Source organism: Pseudomyrmex gracilis, unplaced genomic scaffold, assembly GCF_002006095.1.
Source record: "Pseudomyrmex gracilis isolate BER0280 unplaced genomic scaffold, ASM200609v1 scaffold_3, whole genome shotgun sequence".
In the NCBI taxonomy this organism is placed as follows: domain Eukaryota; kingdom Metazoa; phylum Arthropoda; class Insecta; order Hymenoptera; family Formicidae; genus Pseudomyrmex; species Pseudomyrmex gracilis.
The window spans coordinates 1,744,282-1,766,246 of NW_018020587.1; the positions used below are offsets into that span (position 1 = coordinate 1,744,282).

General features: G+C 44.6%; 1 protein-coding gene across 7 annotated transcripts in view; it reads left to right on the plus strand.

Moving 5' to 3' along the window:
* Positions 1–21,965, plus strand: part of LOC109855181 (polypyrimidine tract-binding protein 1) — a 353,785-nt gene that overhangs the window by 288,479 nt on the left and 43,341 nt on the right. For 6 of the 7 annotated variants that reach the window (XM_020429147.1, XM_020429095.1, XM_020429104.1 and 3 more), the window contains one exon: positions 13,129–13,317. In XM_020429147.1, the coding sequence (XP_020284736.1) occupies positions 13,129–13,317 (189 nt within the window). The remainder of the gene's footprint in view (positions 1–13,128; positions 13,318–21,965) is intronic. The other variant, XM_020429112.1, reaches the window with a different exon arrangement.

A 21,965-nucleotide genomic window follows, 5' to 3' on the forward strand; every position in this document is an offset into this window, starting at 1 on the left:
ATCGTACCGCTCTGTATCATGTGAGTTCTCTCCTCTTCCCGTCGCCGGAAACTCGCCCTCTAATATATCCTCCTCGGTTTCTGTTGACCACGTCCCCACTGTCCCGTCGTGAATTGATCCCCCGGAAGAAAGGGGGAAGGCATGAAAGCTTTCGCGAAACTTGTCGGTGACCTTCTCACCCTCTCGCGTTTTCCTTTTAACAACACGAATGGTTTAAACGTCTGTTGTTGACTACGTACATGTACGTGTAAATCTGCTCTTTCTCTCTGCGATTATATGCTTTTTTTTTATAACTAGCACAACACAGGCGCGCGCTACGCGTACGCTGTTATTATTTTTATTTTAACATGTTGTGTCAGTAAACACAACCTGTAACCGCGATGACAGCTAGTATATACGTCTTACAAATCATATAATACACATGATGTACATATGAGAGATGTAAGAAATAACGCATGAAAATCAAATTCAAAACATAGAAAGAGGAATGGAAAAACGCGACTAAAGTTACGTGACAAGAGAAAGAGTAAAAAAGAGAATATTATATATATTATATATAATATTCTATATATATAATTCTATATATAATTTCTATATAATATTATATATAATATTCTATATATAATACACATACACACACACACACACATCACGTGATCAAAGTCATTGACCTCGCCGCGGTCGCGCGGCCGAGGTCAATGACCCCGCCAAGGCCGCGCGGCCGAGGTCAATGACTTCGCCAAGGCCGCGCGGCCGAGGTTAATGACCCCGCCAAGGCCGCGCGGCCGAGGTCAATAACCCCGCCAAGGCCGCGCGGCCGAGGTCAATGACTTCGCCAAGGCCGCGCGGCCGAGGTTAATGACCCCGCCAAGGCCGCGCGGCCGAGGTCAATGACTTCGCCAAGGCCGCGCGGCCGAGGTCAATGACCCCGCTACGGTCGCGCGGCCGAGATCAGTAATCTTACTGTAGTATGTATATAATACATATAACACAATATAAAGTATAATATTATAAATATATAATAAATTATATGTATAATATATAGTATTTAATGTTATATATAATACAAATTACAGTCACGTTACTTTAGTCACGTTGTTAATTTTCTTTACGTATACGACAAACTGTCAAAATTGCTTTTTTGTCATTATTTACTCCCTTGATCTTAACAATTCGATTCGACTCGACTTGAGTCCATCAATCAACCAATCGGCAACGCGGAAAAGAGGCAACAATAGATGCAATACATTCGACTCCAAAACGAAGTGTACACTTCGCGGTACACTTGGATTTTTTTTATATAGGATTACGATTTAACAACACTCAACTATATATAATGCAACAGTTTTCCCGTAAGTTCTCCATTAATTCCGTCGGCGACTAAGTTGCTCGAGATTAAATCCTGATACCGAAGAGAAGCTCCTTAGAGACACGTGGTGAGGTCCGACGGTTCGATTAATTAATTAACAGCCATTATCAGACTTTGAGGTATAGCCTGGGCAAAGTAAGAGGCGGCTACGCCCGCACCTCGGGACGCGCGTATGATAGCACTTGGGCGCGTAATTTAATTCCTCCGATCGACGTTTCGCGCGGTCTTCCTTTCGCCGTTCCCGCTTTTGTTACTCTCATCATCTCATAAGCAAACAACGAACCGTTTCTCCATTAAGATTTTTTTCCTTCTTTCTCTCCATGATCGATGAAGAAGAAGTTCTCGCGTTCTCTTTCATCGGTTGGCGGATAAGCAAATAGGTCTTACGACCGCGGACGTTGTTTGAAAGTGTTATTTCTGGGTGTGAAACTAACTCGCCGTCTTATCCGTCTTGCTGTTGTTATTAGCTAATGGTACTTCCTGCTGAAGTTTCGCGAAAATTCGAAAACACAGGGGAGTGCGGACTACCGGTGTATTAGTAAATATGTGTGCACATAGAAAGAATCTCCCTCTAAACACAAAGTTGCAAGAGTCGTAATAAGATTAGCATTTTCCGTGACAACAGAAAGAAACTTTCGGACACGTAGCTGCGTACAATATAAAAAATATCTGAAACATTTTGACACAGCCGAAGCGTGATGGATTGGATGAATCTAAACAGAATAGTCACTTGCGGTTTTGCAAAATGTGCAATGTTTACGGGCTTATTAATTAACTAATACGAGCCAATGAGCGCGCGAGAGGCGATGGACTATGTTGGTGATTTTCAGTTCAGCATCGCCGTGAAAAAATCAGCTGATCGATCGGTGACATGCCGTTTGTTTTTTCTTTGCTCTCGTTGCTAAGAGATTGCGTGAGGTAAGCTATTTTTCTTCACAGCCGAAGATCACACACGCCCATAGAATCCGGACCATCGCTTCTCACGCGCTCATTGGCTCACATTGGATCTGGTTTTCCGACTCGCGGAAGAAGAAGCTCGGGCGTCAACGCCGCGGTGAAGAAGATCGCGGGGAAAACGACGTTTTCTTTTCGCGTGGGAAAAGCGTTTCGTGGCGCAATCCTCTCCGCGCTTTATCTAACGGGGCGTCCGGGATGATATCTCTCGGTATCTTAGCTCGCCCGCGCGACGGGAGATTACGTGGCGCGCGTTTAAATTACACCCAAGTAAATTTCATCCGGAATAACGCCCGGAGTGCATTACATCGTCGTCGTCGTCGTCGTCGTCGTCGTGGTTGTCGTTTATATTTCGTCGTGCCGGAATCCCGTGATATTGCGATATTGTCATCGCGCGCACGCGAGCCGATATTTCCGCGTACGTGCTGAGGGGAGGTGAAAAAAAAAAACACGCCCGAGCTTTAATTCGAATCGAAGCAAAATCCGCTTATTCGTTCGGGATGCTTATTAATTTTTAGACGAAAATCGGATCTACGAGCGACGTGTGCGACGTGCGGATCATCGGCCGCGATCGAATTTGCCGCGGAAAAGGATAAAAGGAGTAATAAACGAGGTCGAACACGAGAGAGTAAATCGCATATCGATGATGGGCGTCGATATATGCGGATTTGCGAAATGGAGAACCCCCGCTTCCGTTTTCCCTTCTCCGCGTTCCATCTTGTTTTTTTTTTTTTTTTCCTATCGTTCTCGAAAATCGGCTGTTAAACGGAATTTTGTGCACCGTCGACTGACGTTTATTCCACGGTCGTTGTGCCGCTTTTGTTCGCGCTGCGGCCTCGCAGGAAAAGGGAGAAAGCTAATCGAGAGAAAAGGTATTGCTCCACTCGATCTCGTCGGAAAAATGTCGAGTTTTATAAAAGGAAATAAACGGCATTGCTCTCTCTCTCTCTCTCTTTCTTTCTTTTTCTCGCGATCGCGCGAGACCCGGGACTCGTTCTCGCGAGAAAGAAAAGGAGAAAGAATTGGTTGTTGTTCTTTTTCTTTTTCTTCTTTTAGCGTGACATCTCCCCATTGTTATTACCCGGCTTCTATAGGGATTATTTTTAACGTCAATTCTTGCGGACGACGAAATAGAAATAAAATAGAAAAATATAAAACAAGAGTAAAAAAAACGCGCGTTTCTTCGAACAAAAATGTTCGGGAAATGCGCCTCTCCGCGTGTTTTGGTACACAAAGCCGCGTCGCGCACGGATTTAAACTGTGATCCCGCGTAATGGCGAAGTCGAAAATTAATTTTTCAAGAATCCTTCACGTCCCGCTTTCGGGTCGTTCGTTTGATAGTCGTCGATTACCTTCTTACGAGACGACGAGAATATCTTCGCCGGGTGAAGAGCTTCGCTTTTTCGAGCTTTGTCGACGGTGGCGTCCAGTCATGATTCGGGCGCTGCCGCCGTCAATGCGCCGATTTCAATTTTGCGGGATAAAAACGCGTCGTTGAAACGAACGGATCGTTCCTTACATCGGGCTTTTGTACACGACATATATCGGATGTCCCGCGCACTATCTTCTCCCATACCCTTCAGAGTTTGGCTTTCAATATCTCGCTCGCTCGGCGAAAGTGCTCGCGCGCGACTTCCGAGACGTTCCCCGTATATATCGAAAACTCGGGGGTCATCGATATATACGGGGGAAAAATGTAGCACCGTCACGGGCGAAACATATATTTTGGCGCGATAAGCGAGCGAATCGAAGTCGCGGTGTCATCGTTAAAATGAACTCCGGCGCTTTTTGCTCTGATTCGCGCGCATCTATTAATACTCGGCTCTCTTTGCAGCGGGGTGTTTTTTTTTTTTTTTTTTTACTTTTATATACAAAAATGAGAAAGCGATCGTAAATAATCGATCCGAGGATTATTAACGCGATGTCACTCTCGAAAAGAACCTTGACGCCGCATCCTGCATTGCATATTCGCGAACAGGGACGGAGCAAAAAAATTCATATTGTATACAATTACAGAAGAGAGGATTATTATCGTGTTTTTTGTTTTATATATATATATATTTAAGATGCTCGTCTTTCCCCCCATCTCACAAAATAGACGATATAATTTATTCCACTTAGGAAGGATAATTAATTTATTTATAGTAATTCTCTTAATGTTCGCGAGCCGCGCCACTTTATAATATTACATCATTTTCTGCAAAAATCTCTCGACTCAATTTTCTTGAGATAATTTTTCCTAAAAGCGAGCATCTTGGAGAAAATTATAATTAATTCTCATTATTAAATTTTCTGCATCGCGCGGGACTGTCTTAAAAAATCTCAAATGTATCTCGCAAGTTAACACAACAAAAGAGAGACGTAGTGTAAGACGTAAATTAATAAAACAGAAATTTATTATAAAACTTTATTTATATTAAAGACGTGCGCACACACGCACACACGTAATACATCGTTGTACATGTGGCGAGATGTTACAGATGTTTGCGGCGCGATGAGGGAGGAGAGATTGGTTGAAACGATTTCCAGTCGGGGAAGATATTGATATATATATATGCAGAACGCATATTTTTTATAAAAGTTCATAAAAATCGGCCGACGGCAATCCCGTCGAAAGAATCGTAAAAATTTCCACGCACGCGCGGGTGGCCCTTCTCGCGGCCGTGCATTCTTTACTTAGCCGGCTCGCGATCCCAACGAACCTATAAGCCGTAAACAATAGTTACGCGCGGTATATAAGGGGCGCGTCAAATTATCAAGATATATATTCTTGAGGTACCCCCGCGGCGTCTGAAAAGCTCCCGGGGGTTGGTATGAGCGCGAATAGGTGAGGAGAAGGAGGAGGAAAAGGTAGTACGAAGGAAAAGAGGAGTCTTTGCGAGGGAAGGGTGAGTCGCTTGGAAAATCGACAGAAGGAGGCTACGAGAAGAAGATGGTAGTGGTGCGCACCAACACAGACGACCCCATTGCACCCTGGGGTCTGTATTAATGATATAATATTTCTTTGATTCACCGAAGCGGCGTACCTCCCTTAACAACCACCCCCGTGGGTCGGAGTTGATCCCAGCTCTCCCTTTCTCTTCCTTCCTCTCTCTTTCTTCTTTCCCTCGAGCAGCCGACGGGGATGGAAAGAGACAGTGGACGAGTTCAAAACGTAGTTTCAACCGGAGGAAAATCCGTTTCGCGTCCCTTATAGCGGAGATAAATTACATTCATGTTCCCCGCCCCCCGCGCTCTGCCTTTCCCGTCACCATCCCGCACGCCCCGGAGCAACCACCTCCGGGGCGCGAGTCTCCTCCGTTTCGAATCGTCGGCGCACTGGAAAGACGAGATTCCAGAAACGTAGCCGAGAGTTTATTTAAATCAGAAATAACTCCTTACTCCGGAATATATCCCTCGCCCCTTATCTCTCCCCTTTTCTCACTCTCTCGTTGCCCTTCCTCGCAATTCCTTTTCCTGTCGTGCTCCGCACCGCGAGAAACTTCGCGGACGACTTATAACGCTTAAACTCCGTCAATGGTAACAAGGGTTCCGCTTCTATTCTCTCTCTCTCTCTCTCTCTATATATATATATATATATATATAATAACAATCCTCTATAACAAAATATCTATCTCCGTGGAATGTCGCGAGGTGTTATTGCGATTTATTGCCGCGCGAACTCGGCCGACTCGAATCTTCTTCAACAAATATTTGACGGAACAAGATAGTTTTTTTTTTTGTTACCTTACGCATAATTTTTTTATTGTTTACCATCGATGAAACTCGTTCGATTAAACTCTTTTTATATATCAGTGTAGCAGAAAATTGAAAAACCAAATGCGCTGCACGTGTTTTCGTGCGCTCTCGTCTCTTCCGTTTTTCACTTCGCGTGTTTCTCGTGAAAACACACGAAGATTCGGCGGCGGGATAACGGCGGTAATCTTCTCTGGTTGTCGAAAACCGCGATTATCGGAAGAAGTCTCTCGAAGTCTCTGCGAAATGCGAGACGTGCCGTGTTAAGAAAGCGCCCACGGGAATTGGCGAACTTGGACGGACTTATTCGCCGGATGCGAATAAATTTCGATTCGACGGCGGAGGCTTCTTCTTCCTCCCCGCGAGCAAAGGAAAGAATCGCGATCGCAGAAAGGTGACTCTCTTCTTCGAAGGGTCGATTTTCGAAGGCAAAACCCTCTTCGACCCGTAGGGACGCGGGACTGCACGAACATATTCATATATACGCACACACACGCGCGCTATATTGCGCACACTGACACGGGAGTGTAATACGTTGGCGGATGTTTATGGCGCGGCGCCGAGTATTCGATCCAATAACAGCTTTATAGCCGACATCGGAGCGAGTGCCGCGGCGGTTCCTCGACGGCAAAATGTTAGGAAGCTCTCGTGGCCGAAGGAGAGGACTGCGGATAATCCGGGATCACAAAAGCCGGAAGAGAGGTGCCCGTCCGGGATCGGGATCGGCGAGCTGTCTGAGAAGTAGGATACGAGAAAAGGTGGGGAAGAAAGTTGGCGTTGTACCATATGTCACGACGGGATTATAGAATTTCGGTCGCGGGGATGAAACGTGTTTGTATCGGAGGATTGTCGATTTAATTCGATCGATCTCGACGACGGAGAGAGAGAGAGAGAGAGAAACGAAAATACGTATAAAAAAAAAAGTACGCGAAACCTGTATATCATTCCTTCAATTCTTCTCATAACCGCGCGCACATACAGAAGAAATACACCGAGAGCTTTATTATGCGCACGGAAACGAAATGCGTGTTGTTTTTCTATATGAATACATATCCGAGATGTCATGTTTCATAAAGAGAAACAGACAGGGAAAATATGTATATACGCGCGACATCCAACAGGGTCCATGTGCGTGATCCCAAATAAGTCACAGAAAGACGATCGCGCACTCGCTCGCTCTTATTTCAAGCTGCCGATACATAAATGTATCCGCAAAATAATAAAGTTCTCCGGCTGCCTTTCCCGGTGATGTACGACCCCATAAATGTAGCCGGCACCCCTATAATGGGGTTCTGTCGGGCACGCTTCGTACGATTACGCCATCCCTCGTTGCAAGTCTTCGTCTTTCCGCAACGATTGGTCTGGTAACATATTGAGCCATTTCTCGTGTGACACGTTCGAAATATAAGAAATCTGATTTCTTAATTATTAACCGCGCGACGCGGGAAGGGAGGAGGAGATGATTGATATCTGCGCCTTAACGACTCGTCTTTGACGCGAGAGCCGAGAGAATTGGACGCAGAATATTCATCGCGCGGAGTGGTACGCGATGTTCGTACGGCAGTGTGTGTCTCGGTTGGGATGATCGATGGATCAGTGCGCGCGTAAAAAGCGGAAACAAACATACGTCACGCGCGCGTAACGGATTATATTTAACAGACTCCAAATATCCGGCGCGCGCACTCGAAAAAGTACGGCGCGGCACACACCCCTCGATCATAATTAAATACCAGCGGGAGTGCGTGTTGCGCGCGGCGCAACGACGACGAGTTGCAACAAACGCGGGGGGGGGGAGGGAACATCTCCCTCTCGGACAGTCGATGAAATCCGAAACGCTTTCGAAATGTCACGATGAAACAGCAAACAACAACGCGGAACGTATCCGCGGCGAGCGAGACGCGTTACGCTCGCGTATCCGCCACCAAAGAATGCACTCATTTGCGTTCTGTGCGGCGCGGAACCAAAACGGGAAAAAAAAAAAAAAAAATGAACAAACAAACAAACAAAAAATACACACACACCGCAGAAAATCGTATGTGAATTCTCGGCTTTGTGAAATGCAGCGACCGACCGACCGATCGAGCGTTGTAACGATGTAAAACCCCGTCCGTTCGATAATTATCGGCGCTGCAACTGGCTGCAACAAGGTCTTTTATCCGATCCGTGATATATATACACTACCTGTGGTGTTGTCGGCGCAAAAAACACGGGTCGGGAAAATCGTCGTCCGCGAATCATAACGTACACACAACAAACCGCGATTTGTTTGCTCGACGATGTACAAAACCGCTATTTTTCGTTGACTGTTTTTTTTTTTTTTTCTTTTTTTTTTGTATACCAATAACCTTCCATTAAACTCTAATCGCTCGATCGTAATTGCCGGTTCGCGATCGCGCCCGATTAAAATTGAATCGGCCGAAAATTTCTATACACGTCTCATTTCCGTTTCGTTTTCGATGTGATCGATTTGTTTCCCGCGTTTATCAGAGGCGTTTGCCGAACGAAATCGCGCCGATTGACGAGCGAGCGATTTATCGTTTACACATCCCCGTCGTTTGTGAATAGACGATTGTGGCGGAAAATCGCGGCGCTTAATCGAACAGAGAGCGAACACGCGCGAACACGTATCCCGGCGATCGTCGCGTTCACGTAAGGGGTTTTGATCCTGGATTCAAGCGATTCATCCCCGACGCGCGGAGGATTTCGTCCCATTCGCACGGAAAACCCAATTGCGCTGCTCTATGCGTCATTAGCGCTGGAAACGGAGTTAATGCCGTTAAATCCGGGTCGGGTCCGGCCGCGATATTATTCGCACTTGTGCCGGGCCGCTCTCTCGTTGGTCGCACAGGTGCGAAATGACGACCGCACATGCGAAATGCGAATGAATGATCATTCTCGCTCCGTACTAACTCGATTTTCTTCCCGACGACGAGGGAACTGTGTGTTTACACTTTTTTTTTTTTGCCTTTCCCCGACCTTCTCTCCGTTTCGCCGCTCAGCTCTTTCGTCAACTCTCTTTCTCTCTCTCTTTTCGCGAATCGTGTTCACATGAATATTAAAATTTAATAGTCGTTAGAAAATTATCATAGAGCAAACCCTCCTTTCTCCCTCTCTGTAAACTTTTATCACTGTTTATTCGGATTCGACGATGCGAAATCGGTCATGTCATGTCTGTTTTTTTCTTTTTTTTTTTTTTTTGGGGAGGAGGGAAAGGGAAAGCGATTCATTTTTCTGCCACGCGCGTGTCATACGCGCGTGTCATACGCGCGCTTTATGTTCGCCGGTTCTCTCGAAGCCTCACAACTGATTTTTATCTCCGTCGATGAATTTGTAACGAATGTAAAAATAAAATGTGTCGAATTTTTGTTCTGTTTTGTTTTTTTGTTTTTTGTTTTTATTTCATAAGCGCTGATTGGAAAGTCGACGATTATCATGTTCGGAATCGCGTTTTTTTTTTTCACGTGAATATCTAATAAACGGTGTGTTATTTGTTCTTGAATTTTTTATCGACGAGAAATTGTATTCCCTCTTGCGCCGGGGAGCATCGCATCCTACAATCGCCGCCGCGCTTTACCATTGTTTTTTCGTGCGCACCCGAAGCTCATTCGGCAAACATTTCCACTTTACGCTCTACGTGAGGTAAAAACTGGGTCGTTCTTAAAATGCAAAATATTTCGCTGGCGGATATTTCAATGTTTACTTTATTGTTTTATGTATGTTTTGATATTTTCTTGTGCGCGCGTGAGTAGCACTTTTTTAACGAATATCTGAAAAATTAATCGCAGAACACGAGCCGCTAAACACAGACCATTTTAAACGCGAAAAAAAAACAACACGCCGCGCCGCTTACTGTTAAAATGTTTTTTGTTTGTGTACAATCCTCTCGCGCGGATTTAATCAAGTTCGATCAAATAATTCGCGGGGCGAAATATTACACACGCGTGTGTACCGCGCGCGCGCGCTGCGAACGCGTTGTTTATGCGTTCGCGAATTAGATCCGCGGCGTTTACTCGCTACATTAACAAATTGCTTTCTCCTTAATTGAAAGATTATATCAGATCATAGTGCGCGGATACAAAGAACAGTTCGCCGAAGTAAATACAAATGCCGTGTACGAAGTAATACCCCCACTGTTTGTTTAGTGTTTGAGTTGTGCGTTTACAATTAATTAATTTGTCCGTTGCATGTTCCGTAATTAGCGTAAGTGTTCGGGACCGGATCCAAAATGCGCCGACATTTGTGTGTATATGTGTGTGTGTGTATTTAGATGATGTTAAATTCGAAATAATGCAACTCACGCAACAATATAGTAATTCCTCTACGTGATTAGTCCGTGTGTGTTGCACGGGCGATGAGCAACTGAGGAAGAGAGAGAGGGAGCGGCACGTTTGAGACTTTCGAGTTACACACAACTTTCCATCAAGTTATTTACTTCAAATTGTGTTTTATTTCGCATTTTCTGTGCGCGGCTATACAAATTATAATTGTCCGCGTAAAATGTACAAAGTTATTGTTACAATTTCGTACGTATTTGCTCAAGTTTGAACAAAGGATATTCTGTTTTACGTCTTTAACATCGTAACTTTTCCCAGACATCGGCAAACTAAGTTGTTACTTTTCCGCTTTCTCTCTCTCTCTCTTTCTCTCTCTGTTCTCTCTCTTTTGCTAATTTTACTCATCAACTTATTAATTAGAACATAACCCGCGCGCGCGCGCGCGCGGAACTAGTTCAAATAACTCAAACACAGCAGATAAATTTATACTCTCGAGAAGCGAATTAAGTATTTTGCAAATGCTGCACCAACCGATAACAATGTGACTCCGATAATATCCTTCAAACAGAGAAACCTCATATAGCTCGAGCTTGCGAGCGTAAAACAAATATTGACTCGGGAGAAATATTGTACTTTGTACAAAATTACATTTCTCTATTATCGCGTGTCCTCTGAAATTATATTGTAAAATAATTATTATAGGATTTTGTCGCACATTGAATGCGATGAATATTCCATCTTTTTTTTTTTCCTTTTATTTATTCAATCAAAATTTTGTCGGAAAACTTGAAGAATTGAAATTTGTAGACGCGTAATGAAAAGCACAATGAGACGCGCATTTATTGTCACAGCACTTTAGCCGTGCGCGATGCAATAGTGACAAATCCAGCTGACTCGCCGAGACGTTTCGCGATTGAACGGAACGAGCCTCTCGTTGAATGCGAGAAACTATCGTTTCGCGTTCCAATAGCAGCCGCGCGCGCGCGCCGTCTTTCTTCAAGGCAATGACGAGAGGAGAGACACGATGAGGCTTTAAGTAATATCGATATCGATGTGAAAAGGCGAGCATCGGAAGAAAAGCGGCGCGGGGGAGGAGAAGCCTCGAGCGAGTGTCGTCTTCGTCGTCGCGAATACGCTTGTCGATATTGAATTGAAAATGAATCGCGCGCGCACGGGGAAAAGGAAGCGACTGTGAACGAGGAGAGAAGAAAACTCCGGAAGACTCCGACGGGTGTATATAACCGCGATCTGTACATAAACATTCCTCCTGTCCTTCGCTTTTCATCCCCTTCGCTTATCCGCCCGCTTATAAATTACGAGCTCGAGAATGCGAGTTATCGCGAAAACCTTTCGCTTCTGCGACGATTATGCGACGTTTTATTAATGTTTTTCCTTATCTCTTTCTCTCTCGATGTTTTTCTCTTTTCTCGAATTCGTTTCTCTCTGCATCCGCCTCGGTTTCCTCCGCGTCAGCGTAGACAGCGCGCGTCATTCTTTGCATATTTACTTTCACCCCCTCTCTCGTCTCGCGATCGTAAAACCCGCTTTGGGGAACGCGGTGTGTAATGCTTTTTATTATTTCCTCGATAAACGCACCACTTGACTGTCGCGGATGCGACTTCGCCGACCGAACCGCGCGGGTCTTTGGGGATGTTTTTTTTTTGTTTTTGTTTTTGTTTTTCTTTTATACAATCGAGATGCGCGCGCGAGGAGATCTATATACAATAAAATATATATTTCGAAAAATACGGGATTATTAATTTTATAAACACTCAAAGGGGAAAGAAACTCGAGCTGGATATCTTCCACTCGAGACACGCTTTTCCTCCCCGGTTTACTTTTCTTTCCGAACGAAGCTTGAATATAAATTATTGCGACGCGCAATACACACAGCCGGGATGATAAAAATTGCTGTATGCAAATACGATTATTATAAAGCGAGCAAATTTCTGAAACGGCATATTCGAGGAAAACAAACAAAAAATAAAACTTACCTTCGTCGCTTATAGAGCCACTTGGCCGCGAAGGACGGGCGCGTAATTAAAACGAAATTCTCGCATGTATGTTAAAACTTTTCGCGAACACAACCTGTTCTCGAGTTTTACGGTTTCTCCCGCTGAATTTCGCCATCTGTCCCGAGTGTTGTGTTTGCGCGAGTTTCAGATATTCCATTACGACTTGCGCGCTACTCTCTCCGAGGTAAATATAAAAATACTTTCCGTTCCTTTCTTCCCCTTCCCCGTGTGCTTTCGTGTTTTTACCTCTTCGCGTAGAAATCAAGAAAGAATCTCGGCGTGGAACTCCGAGAGAGATAGAGAGGAAGAGACAACTCTCCGCGAAAATCGGACAACGGTCTATCTGCTCTTATCTCGAACGCTTTGCTTAACAATACGCTAAATCTCTCTCAAACTGCTTGTGAAAGCAGTTGCGCACACGGATCTTGCGCTACGATAAGTAGTAAAAACCTATCTCGTGTCAGACAGCAATTTATCACAAAAATGCCGCCTGGCGTTTCAAGCGCTCGACGAACTCGAATTGGAACACCAGTTTTAAGTAGTACAACTGCACCGTCAGACATTGAAAAATGTCTGATTGTGAATAAAAGTAGATATACAAACAATATCTGCTTGTTTTTCACGTGTTCGCGAGAGTGTGATCTTACACGTGTCTCATATATTTAATAAAGATTTGGCGTCATATATTATCGAATGTTTACATTACCTGTTGAACTTCCGTGTCAACACATCGCGCGATTCAACTTCTAACCGGCAATATCTGCTTTTTTGTTTGTCTCAGGCATTTCTGGAGATGGCGGACGAGAACGCAGCGGCGACGATGGTGACTTACTACGCTTCCGGCCTGGCGCAGCTCAGGGGAAGAGCGGTCTACGTGCAATTCAGCAATCACCGTGAACTCAAGACGGATCAAACGCACTCCAACAACGCGGTCAGTAGCCCAACAAATGATGTCGCCAACACTTCTGAGGTCTGTGTCATACTTCTTGCTTCACTTCTTTCTCGCTTCACTAACAGGCCGGTCGTCGCTTGCATGAAAAACCGCTCTCTATTTAAGCGCTTCTCATACGCTCGCCGCGTGTGAACTAAACTTTTCAATCCCTCTCTTTAACACGACGCTCCGCGACGTCTCTTCTTCTTCATCATCGTTTCGGGAGCGAGAGCGATGTTAAAAATTAACGAGCGAATAGACACGCACGCGGTTTTTTTTTTGTTCATGACGATGAAAGTAGTAGTTTTAATCTGATTAAATTTATCTGTGATCGAAAAGTGAATTATTAAATGCAACTCAAAAAAGTTTTGTTTTATTTAATAATTCATTTTTCAATTCTTCGTGGAACACACATATAATACTGAACTTTCAACATCGCTGGAATTTGTCGGTGACGTGCAGTTATTTAAAAAATTTCCTCGTCACGGTCGTTTTTTACTTTGTCGTCGCTACGTTTTTGTTACATATATATAAATATATATATATGTTTTTGAAAAATTGCAAAAGAGTTAGATTTTTGCGCACCAAGTGTTTGCGCGATATATTTTGCAATGTGTGTGAGACTGCAAAACGCGAGCGAAGCATTTCGCTCGGGAACGTGGACGAGATGTCGAAAAATCAAACTATGTGTTTGTTGCCGATATTTATCTTAAATTTAGTTCCATTTTTTACGTCACTCTCGTATTTTTCTTTTTGTTTGTTTTGAACTGCGTGAAACGCGACAAATCACTGTCATTACAAACAATCAAACGGACGTCTTTGTTCAAGCGCGCAAATGTCGCCTGGATATTCACGTCTCCTTTTGAGAAGACGGTGTGTGCTTGTCGCAATACGTTCCGCGGTGATTTCGATGCCTCGAGGCACCGGAAGGATGGCCAGCGTGAGACTCTCGCGTCGGATACACAATGGACCTAAACCGCGCTGTTTCCAGATATTGCGCCGTCGTCGTCGTCGTCGTCGTCGTCGGTGAACCGGTGTGTTATTTATGCGAAGTAGTTAATTAAGCCGATATCGCGTGGCCCCCATATCCTTGCTCATCGAGGAAACATTCAACGCACAGCGCGACGACCATGAGAGAGAGAGAGAGAGAGGGAGGGAGACGACGCCGCCATTTCGCCGTCAAGTCAATCTAAACACTCGCGTCCGCAAACTCCGTTATAATTAATGCGTCCATAATTTATGAACGATCCCTCGAGCAAGCGAGCGAGCGAGCGAGCATCGCATCCCCGTCGCGTACATACACACATACCGTCGTCACATCTACCACCGTCATAACTCCTCCTTCCTTGTTCGCATACTCCCGCGTGACAACACTGTGTCTGTCACGCGTACTACTTGCAACTCGCGAATGTCATCGTGCGCCGGCGGGTCATCATCGGGACCTAGTTAACTCGCGCCGCGCGCAATTCGACCCTTCCTCCCCTTCCCCGCGTTTCGAAATGAAATTTTGTCAGCGAATTAATTAGCGTTGCCAATTCGCGAATCAATTAACGAAATTTGGTCATTATATGCGCGAGCGTTATCGTCCGTCAATTTACGCTTCCTCTGTGTTATTACATTTGTCCTGTGGACAATCGCGATGCGCTTTTTAAATGCTTCTTCATAGCTTTCGCGAAGTAAACGCGATGGTGAACGTTCGATTTCGAGTCACGTGCTCTCGGCGAATCCGCGAGTATCGTCGTCTCGTCGCCACGTCGTCTCTCAATTTCGTCGCGATCGACGAGCGCGGGACGGAATCGAGAAGCGAAGGTCGGAGGCGGGTGGCGGGTTATCGGTTAACCGGCCCCGCCAATTCGCGTCGACGACGTCGTAACTTTGTAAGTTTCGACGATGCCACGTCGTGTCGCGATCCATTCCTCCCCGGAGTTGGCGAACTGTCCTCGTCTTCCGGACGGCAACTTTGAGGTGGAAACGGACACCGATCCCACGGGGAATCCTTCCACGGGGGTGGAAAGTTTCGCGTGTATCGAGAAGGATGGAAGAGACGTGGGAGAAGAGATGGTTCGCGCGTCGTGAAAAATAATAAATAAAGGGAGTAAATAGCGCGACAACGCGCGTCGCCGATGCTTTTTCCCGACACACGCGGAAGAAAGTTTGCGGCCGCGCGCACGTAAACCCCGCGAAAAACTTTGCAATCCAACGGGAGGCTTACCACAAGCTCGCAAAGTCATGACGACGACGTTCCTTACACGTTTCGCCCCGCGAGAGGAAATTCACAAACCCGCGCGTGCGCACGCAAATCTCACATTATTCAGCAAATGTGTGTCGTGTGATGTCATTAGTGTTAAATCGGCAGCGATTCTGTGAACCTTGTGTGTGAAAAGCGGAAAGAATTTAAAGTAAATTTTCTTCTCTTCTCGCGCGTGCGCGCGGTTTACCGCGCACAATCCTTTATTACAACGGGTAGAATTCTATTTCCGGAAAAAAAAAAAGATTTAAAGTCGTTTTCTAACTTCCTTCGTGAAAATTTACGTCCACTCTTAAGATATTCAACGTTTTAACGTCTCGTTTTGTAAAGATAAATTTTACTTGAGATAATATTTAACTTTTAACGCGTTTACGAAAACTAAAATTGTAATAATTTTTTTTTTAATTGTATAATTTTCGATCATTGACAAGCAAAGTTTCGCGCGTCTGTTTCTGTCTCAATGGTTAGTTCGAAAAATAGAAGCTTTTTTTTCCAATAATAATTCTGTATAAGTTGAAACTTTTCTCTTGTTGCAAAAAGCAGACATTTCCTAAAAAAAATAAATGCTCTTCGTTTAAGTAGTTTTATGAAGCTATTTTTTTGTTTTATTATTTGATTATTCTTGCTTTACTCCATTTGTCCGACGTGTGTCTGTTATCTCTGACTTTAGATATCCACTAATAGTATACAAGTAGGGTAATGTGCTAGAAAGAAAAATATATAAAACGCTAACGCGATATCTCTCCGTATATAAAAATGACAGTAAAATTACTCTCGCGTATAAAACGCGCGCTATTTCCGACGGGGAAATGCAAAGACGACGGTGGTTGGAGAATTTTGGTTTCTCAGGCGCGAGTTTGCGCTCCCTCTTCACGGTCGAATGATTTCTCACCGAACGTCCGGACTGACAAACGACGCCGAAAAAGCAATCGCCGTGAAAGCCTCGGCGCGATGCACCGGGTGTGCCGACCTGTGTCTCTTTCTCTCTCTCTCTCTCTCTCTCCCTATGTGGGCGACGATGAGACGCCGGAAATTTCGTGGCCTGAAACGCAAGACAAACCTGGCTTCCCGTCTTTCTAACCGATGCACTTCTCTCCCGAGTTCGTCGGGAGAGAAAGAAATCCATCAATTTTACATGAACGGAGAAGCACATTCGTGACGACAACTGTCACCAAATGTCCCGCCACAAATCTCTTCTGTTTATTATATCTACTTTTTCTTTTCAATTTTTTATAGTTTATATTAAAAAATAGCGTTGTTTTAATTTGTTTATTGATTGCGTGCGAACGCGAGAAATATATATTCGCGTTACCGGACATTTGTTTTTCCATATTTCTCCAATTTCAAGATACAACAAAATACGAACGAAACCGGTCGGAAAAGCGAGAAACGGTTACGAGGAATGCGGCTCACTCGCTCTCAAAAAAGAGAGCGAGCGAGAGAGAGAGGAAGGAAGGGATGTATTTATATCACGCAGTTAATGCTGCGACCCCGTCTCTGGGGATGATGTGTCGGCTAAGTAAAAGCCCGACCGGCGCGGCGGACCCGTTTAATAAAGACGCTGCGCGCCGCAGCGCCTCGGCATTGTTTAGTAATTAATTTAGAGCCGAGCTTATAACGCGCCGGAACGCGCGGTAGCCGCGCTCTTTGGAGGGCGGGAAGGACGGCCGGGATAAAAATAGATCTTTCGAATGGCGCATAAGTGATAAACGCGCGCGTGTGTACGTGTGTGTGTGTGTGTGTGTGTGTTTTATCAAATAACGCCCAGTGTTTCCCCGCTGTGTGTTTTCGAAATAACTAGATTATTATCGGAGGAGAGATTAATTAAGGTCAAATTATAAAATCTCACTAAAGTAAAACGACGCGAGCAATTAGGCGCTTTTAATTACGCGTTTCGCCGCGCCCGTGCGAAATTATGGCGAAATTGAAATAATATATTGATACATGCGCGGATGCATAATGAAGATACTGAAATTACATCGAGATTGAAAATATACACTCGTGTGTACGTTTTGTGTGTAATAACGAGTATTGCGAAAGTTGAACTCGTTTTTATATTGATTACATGAAAACTCGCGGTTTTTTTTTCAAGTGTAGCTTTGCTCTCTTCGTGCTCCCAGCGATGCGCACTTTTTTTTTTCGAGTTCCTTGTCGTCGCAATCTGAAAACCCGTCCGCGAAATGACAAAGTATTTTCACGCGGAGTTATTTTCTCCGCAGAGTTCCGTGTTATCTGGTAATTTGGATTAATTTAGATATTCGCGGTCTCTCGTGTCGCCGCTTTTATATTACCGTTTTTTTTTTTTTTTTTGCTTTTTTTTTTAATTCTTGTTCAAATGATTTCGCCGCCTTTTTTTGCACCTGGTCGGGGGATTTAAATTTCGACGCGCGTGCAAACATCTTGGCACATGCGCGCCAGAGTGAAATTTTCGCGGTGACACGTATGTTTGCAATAAACGCGCGAAGTACGGGACAAACACGCGAATTCAATGAAAATAGGCAATCTTGTCAAACGAGATAATAATTTTGGTGATATCGTCGGATGTTTTTCGCTCGTCGTTGCGCACAGTTTTTTACGCATATTGTTTATTACATTTATTTAATGGTGTGCAGGTAAGTCGATATTGTTAGTTGAATATACGATACACACATACAGAATTGAATCTGGGAATTTATGAAGCCTCGAGGCAAAAAGTGTGCACGGATTTGCAACAGGCTTCACACACAGACACACACATACAACGTACACTCATATTTTACATTGTAATTCTATACCGCGGCGTTAATTGTATTTATTCCGCACCCTCTTTACATAACGTTGTCAAACATATCAACGCAAACACGAAATAACAACCGTAAATTACAAAGCTTTTCAGCGCTCGTTAATACACCTCGTAAATATCCGCGAGTTTAAAAATGTTTCTACAATAATCCCGTGCGCAAAGCTGTTTTATTTCCTTGCGTGTACTTCGAGTGTTTAAATGTTTTCTTTTTTTGTTTTTTTTTTTTTTGTTTGAACAAAGTCATATAAAATTCTGTTTTTCCTCGGAAAAAACTTTCGCCTTGTTACATTTTCCGAAAGTGCGTTTTTTTTTTAACACAAAAAACTCGGGTCTAAAAATTCTGTGTGAATGTTTAGGCAAAGTTGATTTCTTCTTTGTGGGCAGCGCACGAGTTGCGCCGCCCTTTGTTTCGCACACAATGGCCGCGAAAAGTGTGTTCCGGTGAACTTCTCGTCTTCGTCAATGCGGGACGGAAATCCTCGCGGAAAAGTTGATCGCGATCAAGCCACGCGCGGAACATTTTTATTGCGCGGCGACTTTCTCTCCGTCGAAGGGATTCTCCGGAGCGCGCGCGGTTCCTAATACTTTAAAACATATTCCGCTCGGCGCGGTCGTAACAATAAGCCGACAACAAAAGTGTGTCGCTCGTCCGTGCGCGAAAGAGAAAAGACGGCTAATGGTTTTTCCGAGAAAACTTTTCGGCAGCCCCTTTGGTGGCACGGGCGCGCTCGCTCGCGCCCCCGCTAACTAAAGCCTTCGTCCGACCGGAAGCCCCGTAAAAAGCAGCCTCGTGTCCCGATATAACGACGCGACATAATTCTGCTTTACACCGGCGGCAGCGACTTTTTTCCCTGAAAACTTTCCACCGTCGGCAAAAAAGGAGCGCCGTCGCAGGGAAGAGGGAAGATCAATCCTTGTGACCTTCGCACGAGGCTTTGTGCACTTGTACGTCACGTTAAGCGTATTAAAACGTAGCTCGCGTGCGCCGCGAGATTTTATTTTTAGGATTTTTTTTTTAGACTTTCGAAAGAAATTTTTTTACAACAGCTTCGAAATTGATTTCGAACAAACGCTTGTTCTCGAGTAAAGAAAAAAGAATATTCGAGTCCTCGCAATTAGTTCTCGTTAAATTTAACGTTTGAGGGTTGCTCTGTAAGGGGTTAATTTTGGTTTTCGAGAGCTATTTTCGTCTCGGCGGTTTGTGCAAACACGAGAAGTGGCGGCAGCGCAGAATCGCGTACATGAATTTTCCCGCAATTAACCCCGTGTCAACAGTAACGTTTTTCGTCGACGTTTACCGGCGGTGCGCGATAAACGCGCGGGCGATCATGAATAAATCAAACGCGCCGTCCGCCAAGCGACGCGCGTTTGGTTAAAAAAATCTTGCCGTTGCATTTTATTAGTGCCGAGCGCGCAAGGTCGACCGTACTTTTGCGCGCGCGCGTTGTTCTATCGAACTTATATAGAGATAAAACGATAGTACGCGAGGAAAAGAGTACGTGAAGGATACAACGAGCGGAGAAAGTCCGCGCGAGTGTCCGGGATGCGAAAAGTAAGCAGCGACACAAAACTGCGGGAAAACAGAGAGGCGAGGGAAGGAGAGAGAGAGATAGAGAGAAGCGAGAGCTGGCGTGTAGAAAAAGCTGAATATTCGATTTAACAGCGAGGCGACAAAAACGCAGTTGGAACGAATGTATGAAACATTTTATACACGAACAACACATGAATCAATGTAACGCGCGAAAGTGAAGCAAAACGAAGGAGAAAAGCACGATAATTTTCAATACCAACATGAGTTGTCGGCCCATCGTGAAAAAAATTACTTCTCGCGATTTATTTATAAATGTTACGTTATTTATAAATATTGTTATTATTCTGTTATTTACACATTGTTGACTAATTATTGTTTTAAAAAATATATATATGTCCAGAATATTTCCAACAATTGGTCGCGAATTTAACGTACAACAGAGAATATAATTATAAACATATCGATTAAAATCAGTCACACAAGTTTTATTTACAGCGCAAAATGGCAAGCAAGTATTGGGCAACAGAATATTGAAAGAGCAGTCGGTCAACAACGCGTTAAATTGAGAAGTTGCGATTTTTCAAACAAGCTTTCTCTTCTAGCTCTCTCGTCTCCTCCCCTCCGAAAGCGAGATCGGATTGAAAAAGCGCCTAACGTCCAATTAAAGAGTTAAATAATACGCACTAGTTTAATCCCGACAGCGATTATTAATCTGTTTGCCGCGCGGCCATTGTTTACGGGCTAATGCCTTCCAGCGGGGTAATTGCGAGCAACATAAAAGCGGGCGTTAAAGCCGGAAAAGTGATCGCACGTATATATATAATCTTGCCCGCGTCCGGAGGGAAACTGGCAATGGATCTCACACTCTTTTTCCCTTCAGCCCGGAGTATATACGCGCGCGCGCGAGCTCACGCCGGAGTGGCGTAATTTGGGCCATTGTTCTCGCGGCAAATAACAACGAGGGTTTGCCTCAATAACGCAAACCCTTCTTCTCTTCTCCGCGCCCGCCGTCTTCTCTCTCCGCGTTACATTTAATAATTAATACGTACGATACAAACTCTCGCAAACCGCGATTGTTGGATCCACACCGTGGATTTTCCTTTTATAACCTTGGCACCATCTTGCTTTTTATAGGAATCCATTTTTCTTCGCTCGCGACTTATTGCACGCCCCCGCGAAGAAAATCGCGAAAGGTCAAATTAATGATAAATTAAAGCGGACGCATATTTTAATGGCAATAAATCTTTATTGAGTAATACTGTACAGTCATCACACGCAAAAATTCAAGAAATACTTTGTGTTTGTATACATGTTTTGTATTTTTCTTACGAGAAAATATATGAATACAGTCGTAAGTTAAATTTTTCGGAATCTTGCCTTCGACCGACCGCGGAGAGAGATGGATAAGACGGACGGAGGAAGGAGGTAGGTGAGAAAAGGAGGATGGGGGAAATGAGAAGAGATACAATGTACGGGGGCGTCTCACAGAAACAATGCGAGCGCGCCGTAGATCACCCGAGACACCCTCCATTAAAAATATTACGCCATCTTGCCCGCGTAGCCGTCCTCCAACCCTCTGTATCGCCGTGGCCGGCAACTCAACCTTCCCTCCCACGTCATCCCGTAGGCTACCCCCTGCTCCACTTTGGCTGGCAGCCGCGACAGGTCCGAATAACAATGTGCCATTGTTAGACCTACATTCACTGCATCGAGCTCTCTGAAATATGCAAGCCATGAAGACCGTCGTGCTACACAGGCCTTCCTCCACGCACCCTTGAACCCGGCAAAGCGCGCGCGCGTTTGCGTCCGTCCGGTTTCTCCGGGGCTTTATCGCCGGAGAAGGAAATGTCGTTTTTGGCTCTCTTTCTTCTCGAGTGAAATTTCGATCCGAACGTCTACATATCTCTCGCGCTGGAATTTCCGCGCGGTTTATATTATTTCCAAACATTATCCTGTACTTCATCTCGATGCGATTCGCCATTCTCGAAACGATATTGAACACCGATATTGAATATTTCGTACGTATATTTTGATGACACGCGCTAAATAAACTTCATTCAATTCGCGGGCATAGTTGTTGAAAATCTTCTCGTCTTCAGAAGAAATTACGTTCCGAGGAAACGAAA